Below are 22,943 nucleotides of genomic sequence, written 5' to 3'. Positions count from 1 at the left end.
GTTAATGTGAAATTAGTGGCTCTTGATAACTCGCAGGCCGCATCAATTCTGCAGTCATCAGAGCCTAATGAAAATAAGAGGGGAGAGAATGCGCGCGGCATTATCGTCCTATTCTGACGCCTGCTCACAACTCGAGTGGTAAATATGGATTCTGGCCTCTAATGCTCCTCTCACTGCACATGGCACTATTAACTCTTCTTCTCCTGACCAGAGTTCACATAATTGTTCAGATGTTCCCCATTCCTTTATTAGCTATTTTCTAGTCTGGTTCTCAGAGAGAAGACATAATTAAGCTTAATGATGCTGCTTTTTTCTTTTCATTTTATACATTTTTGTGTTACTGGACGTTTAGAGCTTAACTTTTAAAGATGTGTCACAAACACGTCTTTCGGAATATTATTATTATTATTATTGTTTTTTATCGTCATTGTAAGCAGTACTATTATTATTAGGCTAATACATGTATGAATAAAAAGTATTTCTTAAAGGTGAGTCTGCACTCACCATCACATTATTCACTAAGTTTGGAATGTCTTTCCTCTGCGGGATAATCAGCAGAGCACCAAGTATAATCGGCATATCATTATTATTTGAGATGACCGTTATTGTCAGATGGCAGAAAATGCCTTCATTAGCATGCAATAGATAGAAAAAAGGACAAAAATCACTAATTAGGCCCATAAATTACGATGGTGATGATGAGAGCCCTTCAGGAACGATGGCAAGACTCAGTCCAAGAGGCTCCTCGTGATTTAGCGCACAATATACAGCATAACCATGCAATGAAGACATGGTCAAAAAAAGGTATAGCCTATAATTCTGAGAAAAAAGACCACAAGCTGAATGTGTACACCCTTTAAGTCTAAAGATCAACCCTTGGGGTCTTTAAAGAAGAAGTACTCTGAGCATTTACTCAGCTAAAAGTATCAATGATAACATTAAAAACAATAATTTACAAGTTAAAGTATTGCATTTGAAATTACATTTCCAAGTGTATATGAAGAACAGTGTGAGTCATATATTATTGTGTATGATAACATTAGATTGTGAATGCCAAAGGTTTTACAACTAAATGCCATACTATTTTCAAATCTTTAAAGCGTTATTTGAACAGTCCTGTACCCATAATACAATATGGTAAAAGAGGTAAAGATTGTTTGCCCAATTTTGTGATTTGAGATTGTAATTTGAATCCTTTCTTTCCTCTTGTGAAAGTCTCCAACTGGACAATCACAAAGGGGTTAACTCAAACCGGTTCAGCCTTAAACTTGGCTCTTGACGTGGGGAGAGAAAATAGGCTAGCTGTAAAGTTATGCAGAAGTTATTCTTCATCCTTCGGGCCGTCCCTAATCCGCCAAAAACCTCATTCTTTCATCGGAGAACTGTGCCTCCTTTCTTGTTCCCCCCTCTCTATACAACATAAAGTCAGACTGCATTTAATGGTTATGTCGGGATGGGAGAGGGGCTTTCTTCTTCCCCTTTTCTCCAGAATATTGCCCTTTTCGTCGTGTGAGTCTCTCAACCCGCAGGGACCCCCATATTCATCCCTCCGCGTCTGACTCGAATCACAAACTAACCCTGATTTTCACCACTTTGCTGGGAATTGCGGGGAGTGATAATAGAGATTTCGCTTTCATTTTATACGCTTGACTTGGTTATTGTTGCTTTTCTCCTCTCCCGTGATTCTCCCCTCTCCAGGGATTAGCCCTGACTTCGCCCGCTATACTGGCCGCCGAAGTGCCCCTGAGCCCCGGGATGACAATTGATGCAGATCAAGGCAGGCCTATTCTGCGCCTTTGAAAAGGACCGAGCTGAGCCGGGTTAAAGTGAGGGTGTTTTAATGGAAGAAACGGATGCCCCTCAGTTTGCTTCCCACAAATTATTTGCTAGGGTTTTTGTGGGAAGATATTGACAAACATTTAGGCTAATATACTAAAGGCTATAGGCAGTTTATTTTTATTTCATGTCGAAGCGACACAGACATTCAGACTACATGACGATGATGATGGTGGAATGAGATGATGATGGTGGTGATGGTGGTGGTGGTGATGTGAATGATAATAGGCGGGCAGTAATGGTAAGTATGATATGTATGTAGAATGATGGAAGCGGTGGTGATGATGATGATGAAGAAGAAGAAGATTACTATGATCGGGTTTGCCTAGAAGGACGGTGATGAATGAAGAGATTAAGTGCAGAGATGCTGATGAAGATGATGATGATGACAATGATATGTATGGTGATTGGAGTGGTGGTACTACTGATGAGGTTGAGGAAGCAAAAAAGCAGATGATGATTGTGGTCAGTGAGGAAGATGAAGATGGTAATGCGAAAGAAATGATCAGAATAAGAATTGGCTTTATTGGCCATATGTTTACACAAGTAATTATTTTAAGCGATGAACGTATAGATTATGAGTTGGTGCTGATGCATAAATATGAATATCAAACTGACAGTTTTATTTATGTATCAATCTATTTTTTATTTTAAATATATAGGCGATTATAAAAGATAAACACTTCTAAAAGTCACTTAGAAACATTAAACATCTCAACATTAAATGTCTTGGTTTCAGTTAGATAATTGTTTTCCCTCAAAGAATTAACTCTTTAATATTTTGCAAAATCAGCAAAAATTAGAGTTGAGTCTGAATAAATTGCATTGCAGAACTTTCCTCTCCCACAAATGATCTCACAACCCTTCAGATATGTCTTGTGTCCCTCAGGGACCCGACCCTACATATGTTGCGACCTGGACTAAAATACCAGCTAACAGCATATAAAGTCTTAAAACTGTGGTAGGTAATCTAGGCCATATATAGTATTAAACTGAGGCTATTTCACACTAAGTAAAAAGCTCCTCACAATAACTTTAAGTATTTTTAATGCAACACCTTTACTTATAGTATTGTGACATTGGCGACAATGTTGGTTCAATGTTTCCTCCACCACTGGGTGAGAGTAAGAATGAAGAAGGGAAGAAATGCGGATGTGCTGACTGAGGCTGTGTTACAGGCGTTGCAATCTATCAGCTCCACGGGTGTTACTATCTAATCACTGCAACAGTCTGTGCAGATCTGCTCATCACGAACACGTCACACAAGAGAAGGTTTCAGTATTTGCCGTGTCTCCTCCAATCAGGCATCTCTGCAGCACTGTGAGAAGTTAATCTTTGTTGACAGTGTGTTGTGCACTCTTCCGTGGGCCGGTTGGGTTGGGACCACTCCTGGAAAGCCTGGTCTGTGCTCATATAGAGGGGGATAATTACCAAACACGCAGCCGACAGCAGCGACACAAAAGCCGCTTTGACTTCCTCACTGCTGGTCGCCTCCAGGGGATGGTCCTGCTCCCGGCTCACCCTGCTCAGCCGGACCACTTCTCATCACTCCTGAGAGGCAGAGACGTCTTGTTCCATAACAAGACATGAAACTGACTTCTTTCAGCTCCAGTGAACTGGACATAAACCCCGACTGACAACCTCCAGTGCCCAAACAGAACAGGGAGAGGACGGGTGGGCCGGGACAGAGGACAAGAGAGGGGCGGGGGCGGCACTGGGCGCACTAAATAAAGTTGTTATTCACTTTAATCTTCCATCTTGATGGGAAAATCACACCAAAGCTCAAGTTGGACACTAATGTCAGTTTATTCAGTTCCAAAAGACCAACAGTGCAACGTTTGCATTTTGACTGTTTTTGACCTTTTCTTTCACTGATGTTTGTCAACTTTTTATGAGTAAATGTATGATTTCTCTCCACGCTTCTCTCAGAGCCACCTTTCTCTCTCAGAGCGCAGCGTGTTACAGCATTGAAAGCGCGACGTGCTGTAAATGTAATGGGCCGGGAATGATTGTTTCTGACAAGCAACAAAACACATCGTCCCGCCCCTCAAATTAGTCCCCCAGGAGGGGGTGGGGTGAGGGGTTCACGTCCCAGGAGACACATCGGCAGACAGCATGCCAGCATATAGCATGAGCATGACTTCCAGCACCTAACCCAGACCCACACTGGTGTTTTTCTTTGGCTCCAGTTATTTAGTGGGTTAATGTGACCACTGTAAACAAAAGCCAAGGTGATGCAGGTGTTCCACCTTCAACGTCTCTCTTATGCTAGTTTAGTATTTGGTATGAATTAATAGAATAAAGTTAGTTTACCTGCTTAAAGAAAAATCCAAACTAATATCAAACTACATTTACTTAATGCAGCCAGCTGGAAATATTATTTTCAGTCAAATCTGACATTTTTTTCAAACTTCTGAAAAAAAAGGAAATGATAAATTGTACTATAAAAAACTACACCTTTGAGGCAAGATTTAATATTATTTTGCTGTTTGTGTGTTTTTGCTGAACTACACAAGATCAAGAAGATGACATTTCCCTTCAGACAATATAGTTTTAAGGTTACACAGGTTTTGCTTTTTAATTAAAAAAAACTTTCTTAAAATGTTATTCAATACATCAATTTAAACAATTATGTGACAAACAAGAGTTCAACATCGGCTTTTGAGCCTGGGAAGAACAAGTGTGCTGTAATTTATCGATACAATGATCATGCCCTTTTAAAACAATGATTAATATGAAGTTGTTGACATAATTCTTTTAGTAAAAAAATATATATTTTCATTTGTTTTAAAACTTAGATTTATAGAATATGATTTTAGTGGGAAAAACTTTTTCAGAAGTTCTGTAAATAACTGTATCTGTAAATAATAAAATAATGTTTTGAACATAGCACATTTAGTCCTAAAAACGTTTTGGGGTGATATCTATAGTAATAACAGTCGTCCAAAATTAAGTAAAACTGCCAAATTTTAAGGCACAAACCTTTACATTTTCTTGGAGGAGAACCCCCAAACCCTCCATCTCCTAGTATCTTTTATTCACTGTAGACTGTAATAAGGATTTCTGATCGCTAAGAGGTGAATAAAGGGATAACTTGAACATGTTTTTTTCACTTTAAGCATTCCAACAAAACCTTATACAATGATTAAAAGTACATTAAAATATGGATATACCTTGTTGAAATATATTTGTAGTAAACTAAATGTAACTAAATTGGTAAAAACCTAAATGCAAAAGTGAAGCTCCTGAGGCAGCACAGAAATCGATTGCTGTGGTCATGTGCACAAAAAGGAGAAAGTGATCTACAAGTTGTCTAAACCTTTTGCTGCTATGTGTATCATTAAATATACAATTAAATAAAAAAGGAAGGCAACAACAAAACCCCGTAGAAATAAACTGATCCTGTGTGGAAATCTTCTTCTTTTTAAACAAAGTATGTCAATAATGGTTGTGTGAAATGAAACGCTGTTTCTTAACTTTCTTAAAAGCAGAGGAGTCCCATTACAGCTCCATGTTATCCAGCCATATTATTCATAGTGGGCCAGGGATGAATAGGCAGTTAGACTGGAAAGAAAAGGCAGTTAGCTTCTCTGTTAGCAAGGGGTTAGCTTTAAAGCGAGCTCTGATTTGTGAACGAGGAGTGGTGGGAGGAGTGGTGGAGGGGCTTGGCGTTCGGGAAAGCCTCTCTTGGGCCAGAAGAAAAGGATTTGGCCCAGATGCACGCAGCGATGTTAACTTTGAGTGGCCCCTGTGGCTCAAGCTCAGTACTCCCTCCTTCTTACTTCCCAAGCCCCCAGGTTGCCTTTGCATGACATCATCCCCAAACTATGCCCCCCATACCCATGTGAATCTGAGCTGTCACAATCGCCAGCCACCCCCACAGACACACATTAAACTGTACTGTGCCGCAAACCCATACGTCCCCCCCCCCCCACACACACACACACACCCCTTTCCCTCTCTTCTTCTACCACCAATCTCCTCCCTTCTTCTTCTTCTTTTTTAACCCCCAGAAAGGCATTGTTTGAGTTAGGGCTTGATCAAAAAACTGTTGCCCGCCAACCACAGGGCTTTCTGTAAATTCAATAAGGCCACCTTAAAGATTTTCCTAATTAATGGATGACATCTTTGGCTGGAGGAGAGGCTAGGCATTCTGCTCCAGCTCGCTCTTTGTTCGCCTCCTAATTAACTTTCCTAGGTCACTCAGGTCCCCGCAACCTGAGAGTGAAGAGCCCCCATTGAGGAGGGAGTTGTAAACTTACTTTTTTTGCCTCGGCACTTAAAAGGGGAAAGCAACTATAGGGAACAGAAAATATCCTATTTAAGTCCTTTGTGAGTGAACTGCTTGCACATGTTCCAATAAAGGAAGTCTTCTAAATAAGCTGCCATGTTGCTCTCCGCTCCCCCTCTTTCTCCCTTATCCCACCTCTTTCACTCCCAGCTCCACAGAAAGGTTATGAATGATAGCTCTGGGTTGAGGGGGGTAAAGGGCCAAAGGACAGCATCTGGGCATTGTGGAATTGTGAGCATCTGAAACTTTGAGGGAATTTGAGGATGGGAAAGCACTGAGCTCCAGGGTGGTGGGGTGGATGATTGAGAAAATGTGGTGAATATGAGAAAAAAAACAAGTGCCTCTTTGCCCTCATCATTGTTTGGGTGTTTCTAAAGGACCACATGTCTCCCAGCCGCTTTCATCACTCTTCACATCTTTATCTTCTAAAGTTAAAAGAAGAATCACAGACCTACTGAAACACAACTACGAAATATCGTCACATAACACAGATTCTGAAACTGTCTTTCATTACTTAAAACTGGACACGGCTTGAGACAGCATGCAATGTGTTGCTATTTGTTATTGTAAATATGTTTTGTTTCATATTTAATGTTTTATTTGTTAGTTACAAGTGCAGTTTCAAGCACAGTCCTAATATGTTTACTGGAACAAAAACCTTAACGGATAAAAGCAATGAACGCTTCCATTAGTTTGAATCTCTAATTGATTTTTGAATTTTTGTTACACAATTAACCTCAAAGAAGCATATTTTGTGACGTCGTGGTAGCTATTTCTGTGTGTGAACGATAGCAACCTTAAATCACACGTGTGAGAACTTTTGCAGCAATCTAACTCCCTCATTACACCTGAAACTATTCAATGATTGAACACTTTGTCAACCGTTTTGTAAACATGTGTATGTCATGTGGTTTTGCATTTGTACATCGGCCCATCTAAGGACAAGCATTGCAAACTAGCTCAGACTATAAGTGATGTGTGGCTTTCATCTGTGCTTTAGTCTTGTTCCTTCAACCAAACATAAATTAAACATAGCATTTTAGGCAATGCATAAGAGATTCATAAGAGTATTTAAAGAGATTCAACAGTAAAAATGTAATGAAATCAAATACAAAAGTAAAGAAATAATGGTAAAGGGGGGAGGGGGATGTGCATATGATGTTTGCACAACCATTACCTTTCAGACGATGTTCATTCATCAAGTATTTACAAGTATATTGAGGGGGCCAAAGGTTGCATCACAAATTCTCGTGATTGAAGCTTTCACTTTGTCTCTTGTCTCTGTGTGTTTGACCCTTAGGAAGACCAGTGTATAGCCACTGGTCTAGTGTGTAATCATGTAGCCATGATAGCATAGCTTTTTAAACTCTGTTCTGACCTGATGAAGTTCTATATCTCCACTAAACTCAGCGCTAACAATGTGCTGGAATTCTACATTTTCCTTCACATGATTTCAGTTTGCACACTTGTACCAGGTGTGCATTAGATTGGACTCAGATCCAATTAGAGCTTCATCCATTATTTTTCATTCCACTTTAGAGTGAGCAGCCTCCAATTATATGAAAACGTTAGAGTATTAATCTTCCTTGCCTTCCCTCTGAAAACCTCTTAAAGCACAATTACAGCAAATCGTACAATATGTTGTCATGCTTAACCTAAATTACCAGAAATCCTACAGTGCCAATCATCCGCTGTAAAGGATTCTATACAAATATCTGTCACCAACCCACAAATACCACATGCTCATCAATATTCTCATCATGTCACCTGACACACACTTGTCCACTGACCTAGATCTGCTCTCCAAAGAGCCCTATCACACACATTACAACCCAGTCTGAAAACAGGGAAGGTCACATGCCCTGATTCTTTCAATGAACCACCAGTCCCCAGTGTGTCTGGGTGTGTATTAAGACCTGTGAGGTGAGTGTGAGCCTCCTGATGACAGCTCCTGTGCTGCAGGGTCCCTGAGGGTTAATGACGAGTGGAAACTGTGACCCCAGACTGTGACCGATGAACCTGACCTGTGGAGGCGGCGGGATAACATCAGGGGGAAGCAGGGCAGAAGCAAGACTGACTGCTGAACAGAGCGGGATAAACAGCAGAAGGACTGTCAGAGGGACTTCAGGTGACGACAGACGTTCTGTGGTTAATCTGTCTGACGGCCGAGACCACCGTTCACACTGCTGCTGCTCTTTAAAGACGTTTGGGAACTGTGTGTGTGCATGGAAGGCACATGAACATGAAACTCTTTTTTTTTTGGTGATATGCCAGTGACAGGCAGCAAACTGTTTAAGCACCCGCCTCATCAAAAATGTTTTATTTGCTTATTTCCACTTTGACCTTTGACTCTGCAGCGTGAATAAATGTGAGGTTATTTTTATATTCCGAAAATATGTAAATACATTCAAATAGATGAAAGAAAAACATTTACGATGTGACATGTGATCAGTTTAAGTTACTCCAACATTAAAGTTCTAAGAAAGAGCTTAATGGTATCCATCTTCTACCGGACATGTATAAGTCATAATGTGCATGTAGACACAGAACAGTACGAATAAACACAAATCTGTTATATTTGCTTTATCATACAATGTTCTTAAGTTTATTCATTTGTTTACGTTCTTGCACTGTACTACACATTGTAAACTTAAATGTTAAACTGTAGATTAACACCTTTTGGTTTAAGTTGTAACAATAGTTGTTTTTATGATGTATTTGGAGCGTGTGATAGAACCAACGTTCAAGAGGTTTAGCAAGAAAAGACAAAACATGAAATTGACTTGTAGTCTTGAAACTTAAATAAAACACCAATTAAAAGAATGTTTGTGCGTGTCACCCTCCTATGAATTACTCAAAGCTGAATCATAATAATACATGTTTTTTTCAACTTCTCTGTGTATGAAAAGTAAAGCTTTCGGTTGGCTGACGCACATTTCACCTACAAATCGAGTCAGCATAGTCACCTCTGCAAGCATGAAACCTGTTTTTTCAACTCTGACCAACACTGGCATTTTCACACACCACTTGCAGGCAGAATATTAAATGAACTGTATATACATTGATCACATTGCGGGCTCCTTGGCTCTCACAAGTTTGTCTTTGCAGTGTGAACAGACTAAGCCCCTCTACTCAGCTGTCATAATTTGTTAACGAGTCTTTTCAGGGAGGGAAAAAAGAAAAAGAGAAGACAGAAAAAAAAGAAAAGAAGGCTCTTCACGAGTGACTGAAAGCAGAGGTCCATCCAGAGGGAACCCAGGGGCGACATCAGACCGATTTCAGACCAGCCCGTGATGGCATCTCTGTATATTTTAATATTAATGATCCTGGCCGCAAAGCCGCCTCTAAGCCTCCAACAGGTGCCCCAGTCCCACTCGAGTTTGAAAAACCGGGATCATTCAACATCCCACTATCCACCACAACCACTGGGCAATAAAGACTACAAATGAGGAGGATGACGGCAGAGAGGAGAGGAACATACATAAAGAGTGGACGGGGAGTAAGAGAGTCAGCCGTCTCTTGCAAACAAGTTTTTGAGTCACTTTCCCCAGCTGAAACACCGGTCGATATTCCCCCACCCCTTGAGAAAGAGATTGACTTTTGTTTGGAGTTTGTGAGAAGTGGGAATCAGAAGCGGGACAATGGGACTCCCCACAGTGAGAGGCTGAGAGGAGCCATCTCAAATCAGTCAGCCAGAGGACTGACTAATCCGTCCATTGTCCCTCCCCAGCCACCGGCCGCACATCAACACATTCGCCCCCCATTGTCCCCCACCCTCATGCAGCGGGATTTGCTCTCCCCAACAGCCAGTTTTGTCCACGGCAGTTCGAGCGGAAGTTTCTCACTGACAATTTGCCCCAAATAGATTTGTCAGAGCGTCCAACTGCACCGCACCGCCTTGTGGGTTTCTGGGTTTGGGTTCTGGGTCTGCGTTTTCTTGGTGGGACTCTTCCACAGAGAGGCCTTGGCATGTGTGTACATGTGCATGAGGTTGCATGTGTGTGTGTGTGTGTGTGTGTGCGTGTGTATGTGTGTGTGTGTGAAGAGGTGTGTCTGGGTGTAGATTACGCACCAGTGGAGGAGATGGTGGGACCGGAGTAAAGTCACTGGTGTGATGCTCCTGAGGGACTGGGATCTCTCCTCACTGGGTGCATTGGGATTACTAAGAACATCTGCCACCTCTGGAAACTCCTGGATGGCATTCAGAAGCCACTGGGCCACCAGCAGCGGTGGGAGAAGCTGTATTTATTGTTTAAGTGAAAGAATAAAATCACAAGTGCGAGAGAATGCATACTTAAAGTTGCAAAAGTACAAAAAAAGTTGATTTATACTGTTTTAAATCCCATAATTAGATTATTATACCTCTTAATTTGCAGCTATCTTGAATTAGAGCTGTGTATTTCTGACTGCACCGAATGATTATTTTCATTATGGATCAATTATATTCTAGATTAATTAGTTAATTATTTTTTTAAAAAAATTGGAATATAGTAAAAAAAAGTCCAGACAGAGAGCCCAAAGTCACAGCTTCACAATACTTGTTTTTTTCAATCAATATTCCAAACCTTAAAATGATTAGGAATATATGCATTTAAACAATTAAAAGGAGCCATAAATCCTCCCATTTGGAAAAAAATGGGTCTTTGAACTGCAAGAAATGAGTAAAAACAAACTCAGTTACTTAAATACCACCACTGGACACAAGAAAGAAATGAAAGCATGTAATCAGACATATTTGTTATCATCAGCTGCTTATGACTCACAAACAAATCCCTTGAAAGAAATAATGTTGTCTGACTTATTGCTTGAGTTTGTTTATTCACTAAAGCTAGGGTGTAAAGATAAAATAAATGCTTTCCACTTGTCTTCATCTTAACTCAGTGGAAGTTAAGTAAAATAGAAATAATAAATATAAAATGATAAAGTCAATTTCCACCCAGTCAAGTTCTGGTACACATAACAAAATAAAACCACATCAAACAGTCAGTATGTCGATGGTGTCCAGATTGCTGGTTTCATCTAAAAGCTAGTATACTTTGTTTCCTTGTCTGATATCATTATATGTTCATGATTTAGCTTTCAAGTAAAGGCTCCACATGAGGAGAGTTTATCTTAAAGATTAAATCATTTTTATTACGTTTTTCAGTTCTTATGAGGCTTATTGTGTCTCATGGGAGAGTAGTCACCCAAAGAATGATTACTGGATTAGGAGACTCAGTCAAGATAAATAATAAAAACGCTCATCCACTTTTCAGTTCTGAAACACTGACTGCATAAGGTAAAGGTGGATTGATTAAAATACAATGATTTTACATTTAAACTCATATAAACATCATACAATTTAAACTGTATCTTCACGGAATATCTTTGATGACTCATAATCCATGACATTTCGAAAAAGCAGGCGGACAGGTAACCTGCAATGACTCCTGTTGTTGAACTGTCCGTGGTGCTGAAGTTAGGATGCCTATTTATCACCTATTTGGTAAGTTGAATATTTCTTTGAAACAAGTATCAAGTATTCGTATTATAGGACATCGTTTTCTGTTATACTCTGTAGCTGCGTTGAACAAGACTGTGCCCACTCATATTGTTTTTAATCCGTCATCAAAACAGCTGACAGAATGATTCTTAAGACAATCTCCTCCTGAGCTGAGCAGCAGCGGTGTGGGCTATGAAAGGACTGACTATGATCTCCCCAGTCAGTTTTAAAGGATGCGAGGCTGCCTGGGTCTTTGGTCGCCTTGAATTCACCCCATTATTTGCTCTCTGAAGCTTTGTGACTTCTCCATAAAGCCAATTGGTTTACGCCTGGTCAGTTAGGGGCCTGATAGCAGTGCATTAAAAGAGGACTAAACTCTGGCACCCAGTCAGAGAATAACAAGAAGGTATGCTGTAAATAGCAAAGCTGTCATGTGTATCATCTTGATGAACGAGTGCTATTGTTCTTATCATTTTCAGATCATTCAAATGTCAGCCCGAGACTTAAAAATAAAAATCGCAGTTGAGCACCATGCCGTTCACACCTGACGTGTGTTACTGCAGGTGTTTCTCATTGTTCAAAGACCACAACGGATGTCAAGACATTTAGAGCCCACGTATTGTTTTGGAGTGACTTGTTGGACTCTCACTCGTTCCTCGTTGTTTAAGTCTATCCCATAGCATGTCAAGTATCTGCATACTGATGCTGAGCTCCCCAAAAAACAGATACACAATTCACTGGCCCCTTTGTTAGCGTCATTTCATTGACTGTTGGAGGAGAAGAGAGTCACTAATACAAAAAAAGTGAAAGAAGGCAACCCCGGCAACCATGATGTTGGTTATATTTGTGTAAAGGCTATCAGTGAATGAGGAGGATTAGGACGAGTTAAGGAGATTATGTCACACATTCAGCATTCACTCCACCCCGGCAGCCACCCACACACATACGCACACACTTAAATAACTGAAAATGTTATTGATCTGTGAGAATGTACACACGATTTCCAGTGTTTCAATTTTTAAAAAAAAAAGGTAAATCTGATTTCTGGCATGTGTAGCGTTTAAATTCTTAAATTGCCAAGTAAATAAGTGGTCGCTAACTATGAAAACTATGCCTTTAAAATAGAAAAAGTCTGTAAAATGGTCACTTTAGAACAACACACTGTCCTTCACGTGCTTTATATTACATTAGCAACGTTTCGGTCAACAGACTTTCAGGTACTTGTTTGCGGCCCTATAAATATGTATTGTAGCTTTTATTGTCTCGACTATTAATAGAAAGTTCTTTTTTTTTAAAGAAGAAAAAAAGAAGAAAAACACGATATGTGGCCATAAACTTCCAATGGAGGACGAGGCTTTTTGTGGGTCCCTGCAGGGAAATCAAAGGAATATTATAGTGATTTCTCCTCCGGCTTGTTAGTCTCCAGCCTCGGCTGTTCAGCTAAAGAGAAGGTTGAAAGACACAACAATAGCTGATTGCAATTAACTACGCCTCTCCGCCTCGCCCCTGTCCGCTTAAATCGACACTTTGTGAGTCCATATGGCCTTTAGTGTACCGTGGGAATGAACACAATTAAAAGCAGAATATGGATTTCTGGAGTTACCCAGCGAAAGCACAGCAAGCTGTCAAGGTCAGGGTGTCAGTGCGCGGGGCCCTGCAGCCCGGCCCGACCCTGCGGACCGCCGGGCACGGGTGATGGGAGGTGAGCGCGACCAGTAACTGTAACCAGTTTACCCGAGACGGTTGGAGAAGTGATGGAAAAGAAACTGTTCAAAACTGATTTGTATCTGTTTATTTATTGTAGTACTACTACTTAGTCGTATTGTTTTTATACTGTTAATGATCAAAGCATCTGCACAAGATGTTTTATTGATTATCTCTTTAGTGGCCCAACGTGCAGAATGTTAAAACGACAGGATAATGCAGAGAAGTCAAATGGATAAACAATGTGAAGTGTGATTATGTTAGAACAGTTTAATTCCTCTTTTTGTTTAACATTTTTAAAGCAACAACTAAGATTAAACATGTTTAGATCTGCGTGTTATCCAAAAAAGTAAAATAAATCGATTTTTTTTAAGAACTAAAAGGATATTATGTGATTGTTGTTCTTAGCACTTCTAAAGGTGTTGGAGTATTTATTTGTTTAAATGTTTCCTTAAGCCATAGTGTTTACAATACAGAAGGGGTGTGAGAGCATTTTCTGTTTGGATGTATAGATTATTGTTTTTTGTTTGTTTTTTTACCATGTTAGTAAAACACCTTTTTTTATACATAATTGCATCACATGCCAGAGTTTCACAGTGCTGAATATGCGTTTGTATGTCTGTGTATTAATGTCTAATTGAATAACTCTAACCTTAGACTAATCACATCATTTGATGGTAAATCCTTTGTAAATAAGCCAAAATAACAGGCTTAACACGTGCAGCAGGTTGAAAAACACTGTGATTAGTGAAGCTCAAAATGAGCTTTAAATTAACACACTGACAAAAGGAGAGACAATGTGCTGACATGCAACAACCTTGGACAATTTGAATGAAAAATATTATTTCGCAGTTTTAATATGTGAATACATATTCAATTCATTATTTAAAACAATGCATTCCTTATTTATTTGAGAGTTGTGACTGGAGAGTGTCTATATGAACCAACACCAAGCACTTATCCATTAATCTTAAAGACTGCATGTGTAACCAGACACACTTATGCAGGAAATGAGGAGCATTGACTCTTTTTTTCTTTACGTCTGAGCTCAATCACCACCCCACCCCTCTCTTACTGATCAAACAATATAACTCAGCTTTTATGATATTGTTTATGGTCCTATAACTGCAAGTTTTCTGCAGCAACGTCTTCAATTCAGTTCCATTTGTTGATATATTTTGAATATGCAACGTGATATGAGATATTTGAAATTGTGTTTTTAGATAAAGTTTATATTGGGATTATTAATGCATATATCTTTTGAGTTGGTTAAATAAATGATCCTGGAGCTAAAACATATATATATATATATATATATATATATATATATATATATATATATATATATATATATATATATATATATATATATATATATATATATACGTGCAACACGTGTCTTTTTTTGTGCTTGTAATGCCTTTTTACCCATGAGCAAGGCATTGCCCTTCACTCGCACACACATTCACACGATCACTCACACATACACAGACACACTCGCTCACACGCCAGTGACGTCAGGCTGGAGTTTGGAGTAGAAAGCCAAGTGGATGAAGGAAGTGGAGATCTCCACCCTCCAACCTCCCCCTGACACTTCTCATAAATATTACCAAGGCTTATTTGAGGATCTCGCACCACAAAGTCACATCGTGTCCTGGTTTTAACAAGCTTGCACCTGTCAGAATATACGAAATTTAGATTTTTCTCCTTTCACGCCGGGTTGGCACCGTCGGATGCGCTCCGGGTTACGTTTTCCCCTCTCCAACTTTATGCACCGGCTGTTGTTCCCGGAGCTGGAGGGCTGCTGTCGTCGTTAACCGGTCGCTAAAGTCCGGTTCTTCTTCTGTACAGGGGACCATTGCGCATCGGAGGCGAAGATTTTCCTGATACAATGTGCAATTGTGTGTCTTAATTTGGGCTCGTCGGTCGACGATCTACTCTGTCAAGTTGGGCAACTCGGGACATTGACTTGCCGATCTCATCGCCGCCGGTAAAAAAAAAAAAAAAAAAACGTCAAGGAAAGTGCTGCGGTTTCACGAGTTTAATCTTTTTTTTCTTCCTCCAAAAACGAGATTGGAAAAGAGACATTTTTCATACTTAACTTTGCTGTTAAGTCGAGTGTTCATGATGAGCAAACCCGCCGGCTCAACAAGTGGCTGTCTGGATATTCTGAATGTCAAATCAAGTAAGTGTTCTCTTCCCTGCTGCTGCTGGAGAATATTGAGGTGTCCGGTGTGTTAGAGGAAGTGATCTGATGGGACTTTCTATATAAAATATGAACATTAAGTGCAGCACGCACCCGAGCTACAATAACTAAGCCGGTGCGTTCCTCGTGGTCTTGCAGAGATGTGAGTAGTGCTCCGTGGGGAAAAGCTGTTTCTTCTCCCGAGGACACACAGTTGGCTGCGTAAACTTGTGTCTCTAACCGATAATAAAGCGGCCTCAGTTGGACATCCCTTAACGTGGAAGTATACTTTTTGTGAAGTGGACCAAGTTTTCAAAAGGAAAATTAATAACATCCTCCGAGATGCCACTTGTTGACTGTAAAGAAATTTTCAGCAACTTCTATCAAAGAGTATAAATAGCGAGATATTTAATCGCTGATAATACGATATTAAATGCTTTAAAGAGATTCTACTCTTTCTGCATTGCTCGTTTCCTATTTTAGACAAATTAATACAAATGGCTTATCTGTCTGCTACCGTACATTGCTCTACTACTGTAAAAAAAATTATAATAATAAAAGAAGAAGAAAATAATGTATATATTACTCACAAACGCGTCTAGTGGTTTTTAATACAATTGTTGACTATGTTTTATTTAAAAGTATTTCTGGTGGCTTAAGGGTTGACATTAAGATATATTTTTGTCTTAACCTTTGCAGTTATATCTCTGTACGGCCTTACAATAAATCTAAAATTAAATCACAGTTAGATTCATGAGTAACGCATACATTATTGTTGTGTTTCAAAAGATAGGACATTTCTATTAACTGTGTATTTGCCTGTTTCTTTCAGTGTTGTTTACCTTGTTCACACGTGTTATCCACGTCATACAGTTGCTTCTGTGGTTTTTATAAGTGCTTAAATGTCTTCAGATTGTACTGATAATAACCCAAATGTTTAAAATGAGAAATAAACCAATAAGACCAGAACATTACAACTACTTCCCCTCAGTTATCATACCCACATTATGGGTGGTCAGTAAAAAACCTTTCCTGCTAACTTTATTTCCATTTTTTTTTGGCCATGATGGTGATTACGGTAATAGAATATGCCATATATCTTCTAGCAATTACTCAACACAATAGAGACGAATTGGACCCCCACAGCGGGAAATTAAATACATTTCCCCCCTTCACAACAAAATTATGCGCCATTTTATTTAATTGACTCTCAGCAATCTACAGTTTTAAATCAAATAAAATGTGTTTGGGCAAGGTTCGTTGAAACTTCAATATAAATACGCCTAAAACCTCTATTTCGAGTGTGCACAAAATTAACTTGACTTATTAAATATGGTGCTTGATTCATTAAATATATGTTAATCCGTAATTTACTCCAATGAAGTCAACATTTTTATCATTCATCAAAATAAATGAGGGGATTCTACTTGGCCAATGGAGAACCGCAAGTGGGGATATAACTTATTCAAGCAGTTGATTTTGTATAATTACTCTCGCGATGAAAAGATGACTTTTAACAGGCCAAATAAACTCGTTTAAGACGTAAATGCTACATAAAAGTTGGTTCTCTCTATCTTATTGCAATTACACGGCTGTGGCCAACAGTTAAATAGCCAACATGGCCTTCTGATTCTTAATAATCTGGCAATTGAAGCCCTATAATTCTCCTCCTGAAGTCATTGTTTTTGCTGCTCAGTAGTTATTCCCATGCTACCCTTTTTGACGGGTCACTGGTGAATCAATGAGCAGGTGGCAAAACGTCAGTGTAATTACATAGACGGCTTTTCCCTCCAGAATAAAAAAAGACTCTCTCATTTACATACAAATATACTTCTTTTTTAATAGATTTGAATACAAAATCTTCACACAAAAAAATCACATTTTTTCATCTACACCGGGGTCGATTTACATACACTTCATTTGAGTCGGTGAAACGAGTTGGTGAGCATTATTCTCATGGTGCAGTGTCACTCCCTAATCCTGGGGCCTATAGACCTGCGGAATAAAGCAGCTGTCGAGTCCCATTATGAAGGGGAGTTGGCAGCTTGTCGAGATCCAGGCAGTCAGACGAGGTTCAATGGGGGAAAATCATTAAGTTAACACTTTCCCCTAATGTCTCCATTGTGCACCCGCAGGCCATTGTTTTAGAGAGCTCAGATATGACGCTTCCCACCGGACTTTATTCTTGAAATGTGCGCCGTGAATTCCCATGCTCGGCCGAAGCTCGGGGCAATGTCCAGTGTGTGTGTGTGTGTGGGGGGGGGGGGGGGTCGAAAAAAAAAAGTAATTTGTAGGACAATGTGTCTATAGCTTCACAGTGTAAAACGAAATCATTTTTGGGGTTACTGAATATTCACAGTAAGCAGCTGAAGTCACTGAACTCCAGAACTCAACTTCCAAAGCAACCACTTTTTCAAGTTTTGTATTAACTCTGTTGTAGCCGAGTGATTATTCAGTGAATGGCATCTTATTGAAGTTTGGGCCTTTCTCAGGTCGGATTCTGGACATCCCATGCAAAGTGTGCGGAGACCGCAGCTCGGGGAAACACTACGGTGTTTACGCCTGTGACGGCTGCTCGGGATTCTTCAAGAGGAGCATCCGCAGAAACAGGACGTACGTCTGTAAATCTGGCTCACAGGTGAGGCCTCCTCCTTAGTTCTTATACTCCTTATACTTCCTAATATGTCCTACAGGCTGCGACATACTCCTTTCCACACAGGTCAGGTGCAAACTGTCAGTAGATTTTTGATCGTATTGGGAAGAATCAAGCGAGACATAAGCCATCACATGACATAATGATTCACTCAGTGATTTTTGATCAGTAATCTGCATTTAAATCAAGATACATTTGTATTCTCGTTGTTATTAGAAGCATTTTTTTAGTGACACTGCGTTTCTGATCCTCATCCAAAAACATTACCAGCTTTAAGCACAGAATACGTATTTTACGCGCAGATTGTATTCGCTTGTACCTTCTGCCGCGCGTGTGAAGTCTCATTTGATGAGCCTAATTGTGTCATGCCTGGACCATTAAGTATTGGACTAAACACCGCGCTGCTATATTATACCAGATGTAATCCAATCTAATGTGATGACTCGAAGGAGGATTTAGGCAGCAGAGGGCGGGATAGAGTACTTATCTTCGGGAGGAGTCCTACTGGAGCCGCAGGGGAGCAGCTCGATAACTACACGATAATGGCCCGATCTCTCACCTTCAGATTGGCCTCCCAGGAGGATAATAGCAAGAAGCCTTCGGTCGTGCAAGATGAGAGAATTTCAACTGACGTCTGTTTCTCCCTTTCTCTCCCCCGCCTCCCTCTCCCTCTCTCTCTCTCTCTCCCTCTCCCTCTCTCAGGGTGGCTGTCCCGTAGACAAAACTCACAGAAACCAGTGCCGAGCGTGCCGTTTGAAAAAGTGTCTAGAAGTGAACATGAATAAAGACGGTAAATGGCTCTGATTGAATTATCACTTTGTCCATTGACGCCCCGCATTGAAAAGCGTATTATTGCTGTTTAATAAGGCTGAAAATAGGTAGCAGGTGGGTGATTCGGCCACCTCATCTTGTTACAGCATTGCATTTGAATTGATACATTTCATTTTCCTTAACACTTCTATTTAGTTAAATGAAATAAAGGTGGCATGAATTTAAAACAAGCCGTTCTCTCCAGCAGAGATCATTCCTTCACGTTGTGTCCTCGCTGTCTCGTTTCACAGCTGTTCAACACGAGAGGGGGCCCCGGACGTCCACCATCCGCAAACAAGTCGCCCTATATTTCCGAGGCCACAAAGAGGTGAACGGATCAACGACCCATTTCCCAGGATCCTCTCTGGCCGGCCCTCCCTTCTTCACCACGGTCACGCAACTGGAACCGCACAACCTGGAGATGAGCGGAGTATCCACAACACCAGAAAGACAGGCCATCGTGGGTCTGGCACAGCCCACCCCGAAGGTATATTTTGTACGTTTTTTGTTTTCTTCCTGCATTAAATACCGTTGTCCTTATTTTATGAGTAGTTTTCTACTTCCAAATAATGAAATAATGAAAGCTTGCTTAATAGTTTTTACTTGACATATAGCATTTCATGCACTTTAGACTTCTCAGAATATACAATTCCTTTATTGGTTTTTGATACTCCGTGGGTATTTGTATAATAACCTTCCAAAATGTTATTATAGGATTACAGTTTTCTCCGTAAGGGTTAGAAGTTGAAATTCTTTCCCCGATTTAGCAGCAAATCCGCCTATTTCTTACTGTAAACCCACCACAAGTAACACTAAACCAGGTGCTAGGGCTTGGAATTTGACCTTTATTGTTGTTCTCCACTCAGTGAACTGTGTTTCATTCTAACATAGACTGATACATGATGTTGTCCTGTCCTCCAGTATCCTCACGAAGTCAGCGGCACCCCTCTGTACCTCTACGAGGTGGCAACGGAGTCTGTGTGCGAGTCAGCGGCGCGCCTCCTCTTCATGAGCATCAAGTGGGCCAAGAGTGTTCCCGCATTCTCCACCCTCCCCTTATCTGACCAGGTACGCTTTGGAGCCCATTAGTGTAGGACCTTTTAAATGAGCAACAGGCATGCCAAACTAACAGATGTTGATTTGTTCCACAACTGACGTTTAAGATATTTTTTATTTTAATACATGTATGTTTAAAATACGGACTCTCCTAGAAATATCCATACTTACGCAATAGTTGCATTGGTACTTTATACGATTAAAAATGCAACCAATCAATCGATGTATTCATTGTGGTGTGCAGTTTACCACAATGTTCACTCTTTGCAGCTGATTCTGTTGGAGGACGCTTGGAGGGAATTGTTTGTTCTGGGCATCGCGCAATGGGCCATTCCGGTGGACTCCAGCACCCTTCTTGCTGTTTCTGGTACGTTAACGAGGCACAAGAAAGCTGATGACGACAGAACACTGAAAACGCCTCATCAGCCGCCTGTGTTACGTGTGCCAATACGATCAGGCAGTGAGTGCATATGTTGTCCTGCATAATGACATTTTCTCCATATGTATTCGTAGGAATGAACACCGAAAACACAGAGTCTCAGCGGATGAATAAGATCATATCTGAAATACAAGCACTTCAAGAGGTGGTGACCAGATTCAGACAGATGCGTCTCGATGCAACAGAGTTTGCGTGTTTGAAATGTATCGTGACATTTAAAGCCGGTGAGTGCTTTTATCGTAATGGGCTTTTTTTTCTTCTTCTTTTTTTTTTTTATTTTTTTTTACCGTTTTCTAATTTAACCGGGTTAAACGGTTTTTTTTATTTATTTGTTTTTACCGGAAGTTGTTATTTCCACAAAAAGTTCCCTAAAGCTTCTGCAATGAATGCATGTACATAATCGTGTAATACAACACCTTTTTGATATCTAAAGCCCTTCCTCTGTCTTATAGTTCCGACGCACGGCAACACCGAATTAAGAAGCTTCCGCAACGCCAGCGCCATTGCTGCACTGCAAGACGAGGCACAGCTCACCCTCAACAGCTACATACACACCAGGTAAAATCCAATCAATCAATCAATCAATCAATCAATCACTATGTTATTTCACGCTTATGTTGAACCGTCTCCTGCATATATTAACAGCTTCATTCTAAAGTTAATAAGGCAATACGCCACTGTAATTGTGAACAGGTGCGCGGCTGAACCTCATTTTTAATTAGCTGCAGGTGTGCGTTAATTGGATAGGCTTACATAGCACCGGCGCGAGAGGCTGTTGTTGACCCCAGTGGCTTGTTTCAGATACCCGACTCAGCCGTGTCGCTTCGGAAAGCTGCTCTTGCTGCTGCCGGCGCTCCGCTCGGTGGGCCCGACCACCATAGAGGAGGTGTTCTTCAAGAAGACCATCGGCAACGTCCCCATCACCAGGCTCCTCTCCGATATGTACAAGTCCAGCGATATATGAATTCTTGCCATCTTGAAAAGACTTGAGCTGAAGGCCCAGAGGCCCACACCGCAGTCGACAGAACGTCAAATCGCAGCAGGTGTAGCCATGGGTTGAATTATTGCTGAGCAGAAAATCTTTGAGGCTGTCTTAAAATAGACTATTGAGGCCTAGGCTCTGACTGCAACACAGCCGGAAATCACCAAGTAGCCTGTTAACAGTTGCTCTAGTTAAAGAATAGCCTGTAACTTTCATTAGCATTACCTATGTGATACTGAACAAAGTCCCAGGTGTGGGTGGGTACAGGCAGCCCACGGTGTTTAAATATCGCCTAAAGACTCCGGAGAGCATCTGCCAAGTATATCTGACAAAGAAATGTTATATATTAAGAATTGTTTCGAGTGTCTGTGAGACCAATGAGCTTGACGACCAATTTAGTCTTTTATTGCTGTGATCAATCCTAATGGAGGAAACCAAAAGAGAAAGAAGAAGAAAAAAGATGACGCATGCGTAATGGGGGATCTGAATCGCTTTCCTTCAATCTGGTGCTGAAACCAAACGCACGGGGCAAAGAAGAAGAGGCGCCAACTCTGAAGAATTACGGGGGGAAGACATTAAGGATATGCTTGCATTGCCTCCTGACTGTAAAACTACATTCATCTGAAGATGGTGTTTGTGTTTAAGTGGTAACTGTCATTTTTGTGTTGGTGCGTCCTGTTTGAGGCTGTTTTAGATGGACTTTTTGAAATTAGGCACTAACACTGGATACAAATATTCAGCACTTGGAAATGTTTTTGTGGCCTGTGATGTTTTTATTCTGTTGTAAATATATGGAGTTATAACTATTTATAGAGTTGTAACAGAGAGAATAAAACACTGAAATAAACTGCTTTCAGATATAAAACTACCAGCTGAAACAGTGGTGATGCTCTAGTCAGATCTACATTTTGTTATCAACATAAAGTATAAATTCCAAAGAGTTCCCAGTAATGATATATCAAAAGGGAATAAAACACATTCTTAAGTAACAAATTAACAGATTGAATGCAAGATGTGTGCAAGATATAAGGTCTAAGAAATGGAGGCGCTGAGTTTATGCAACTAAGGATTGTCTTTTTAAAATTAGCTGGAACCAAGTTTTTTTTTTTTTAAAAAGGCATTTCAGATTGATGCATTTGATCAGCCTCACGTTTCACCTTTCTGAACCGATTAATGTAAATTCACAAAGTATCAGTGTTACAGAACAAGTACTGTTTCGCTTTTTTTTTTTAGACTCAGGCCACAGGATTCAAGCTAATTAAACTAACGATCAGTTATCTGTAAAGTCTGATTTGATCATGATACATCTTGCAATAATCCATGCATTAAGTGACAAAGTGTAATTCATTACTTGGGGATTACCATGCGTTTTGCACCTTTATAAAAGGTTACAGAGTCCCCTGTAGACGTCGCCTACTCTATTCTAAATAAACTCTCAGGACAGTTTAATTAAACTTCTATTGGCTGCCGGCCTACACTTCCTTGGTGATGAAAATGACAGATTA

The 22,943-nt window shown here is 40.3% G+C and overlaps 1 protein-coding gene across 2 annotated transcripts; it reads left to right on the top strand.

Annotated features, from left to right (window-relative positions):
* Positions 1 to 15,355: 15,355 nt before the first annotated feature.
* On the top strand, positions 15,356 to 22,290 carry nr2e1 (nuclear receptor subfamily 2, group E, member 1). Of its 2 annotated transcripts, none has more exons than XM_068577203.1 (9): positions 15,356 to 15,498; positions 17,991 to 18,136; positions 18,854 to 18,941; positions 19,213 to 19,448; positions 19,883 to 20,029; positions 20,288 to 20,384; positions 20,531 to 20,680; positions 20,909 to 21,014; positions 21,258 to 22,290. In XM_068577203.1, exons 1-9 carry the CDS (start codon positions 15,438 to 15,440, stop codon positions 21,418 to 21,420), a joined length of 1,194 nt encoding a protein of 397 aa, XP_068433304.1. In that variant the 5' UTR covers positions 15,356 to 15,437; the 3' UTR covers positions 21,421 to 22,290. The 2 variants fall into 2 exon arrangements, with proteins under 2 accessions (XP_068433304.1, XP_068433303.1); XM_068577202.1 differs by having other exon boundaries at positions 19,213 to 19,457.
* Positions 22,291 to 22,943: the final 653 nt, after the last annotated feature.

Source organism: Clinocottus analis, unplaced genomic scaffold (assembly GCF_023055335.1).
Source record: "Clinocottus analis isolate CAN_PGR_092001 unplaced genomic scaffold, fCliAna1.0.p SCAF_15, whole genome shotgun sequence".
NCBI classification, from domain to species: Eukaryota; Metazoa; Chordata; class Actinopteri; order Perciformes; family Cottidae; genus Clinocottus; species Clinocottus analis.
This window is presented reverse-complemented; position numbering and strand designations above follow the sequence as displayed.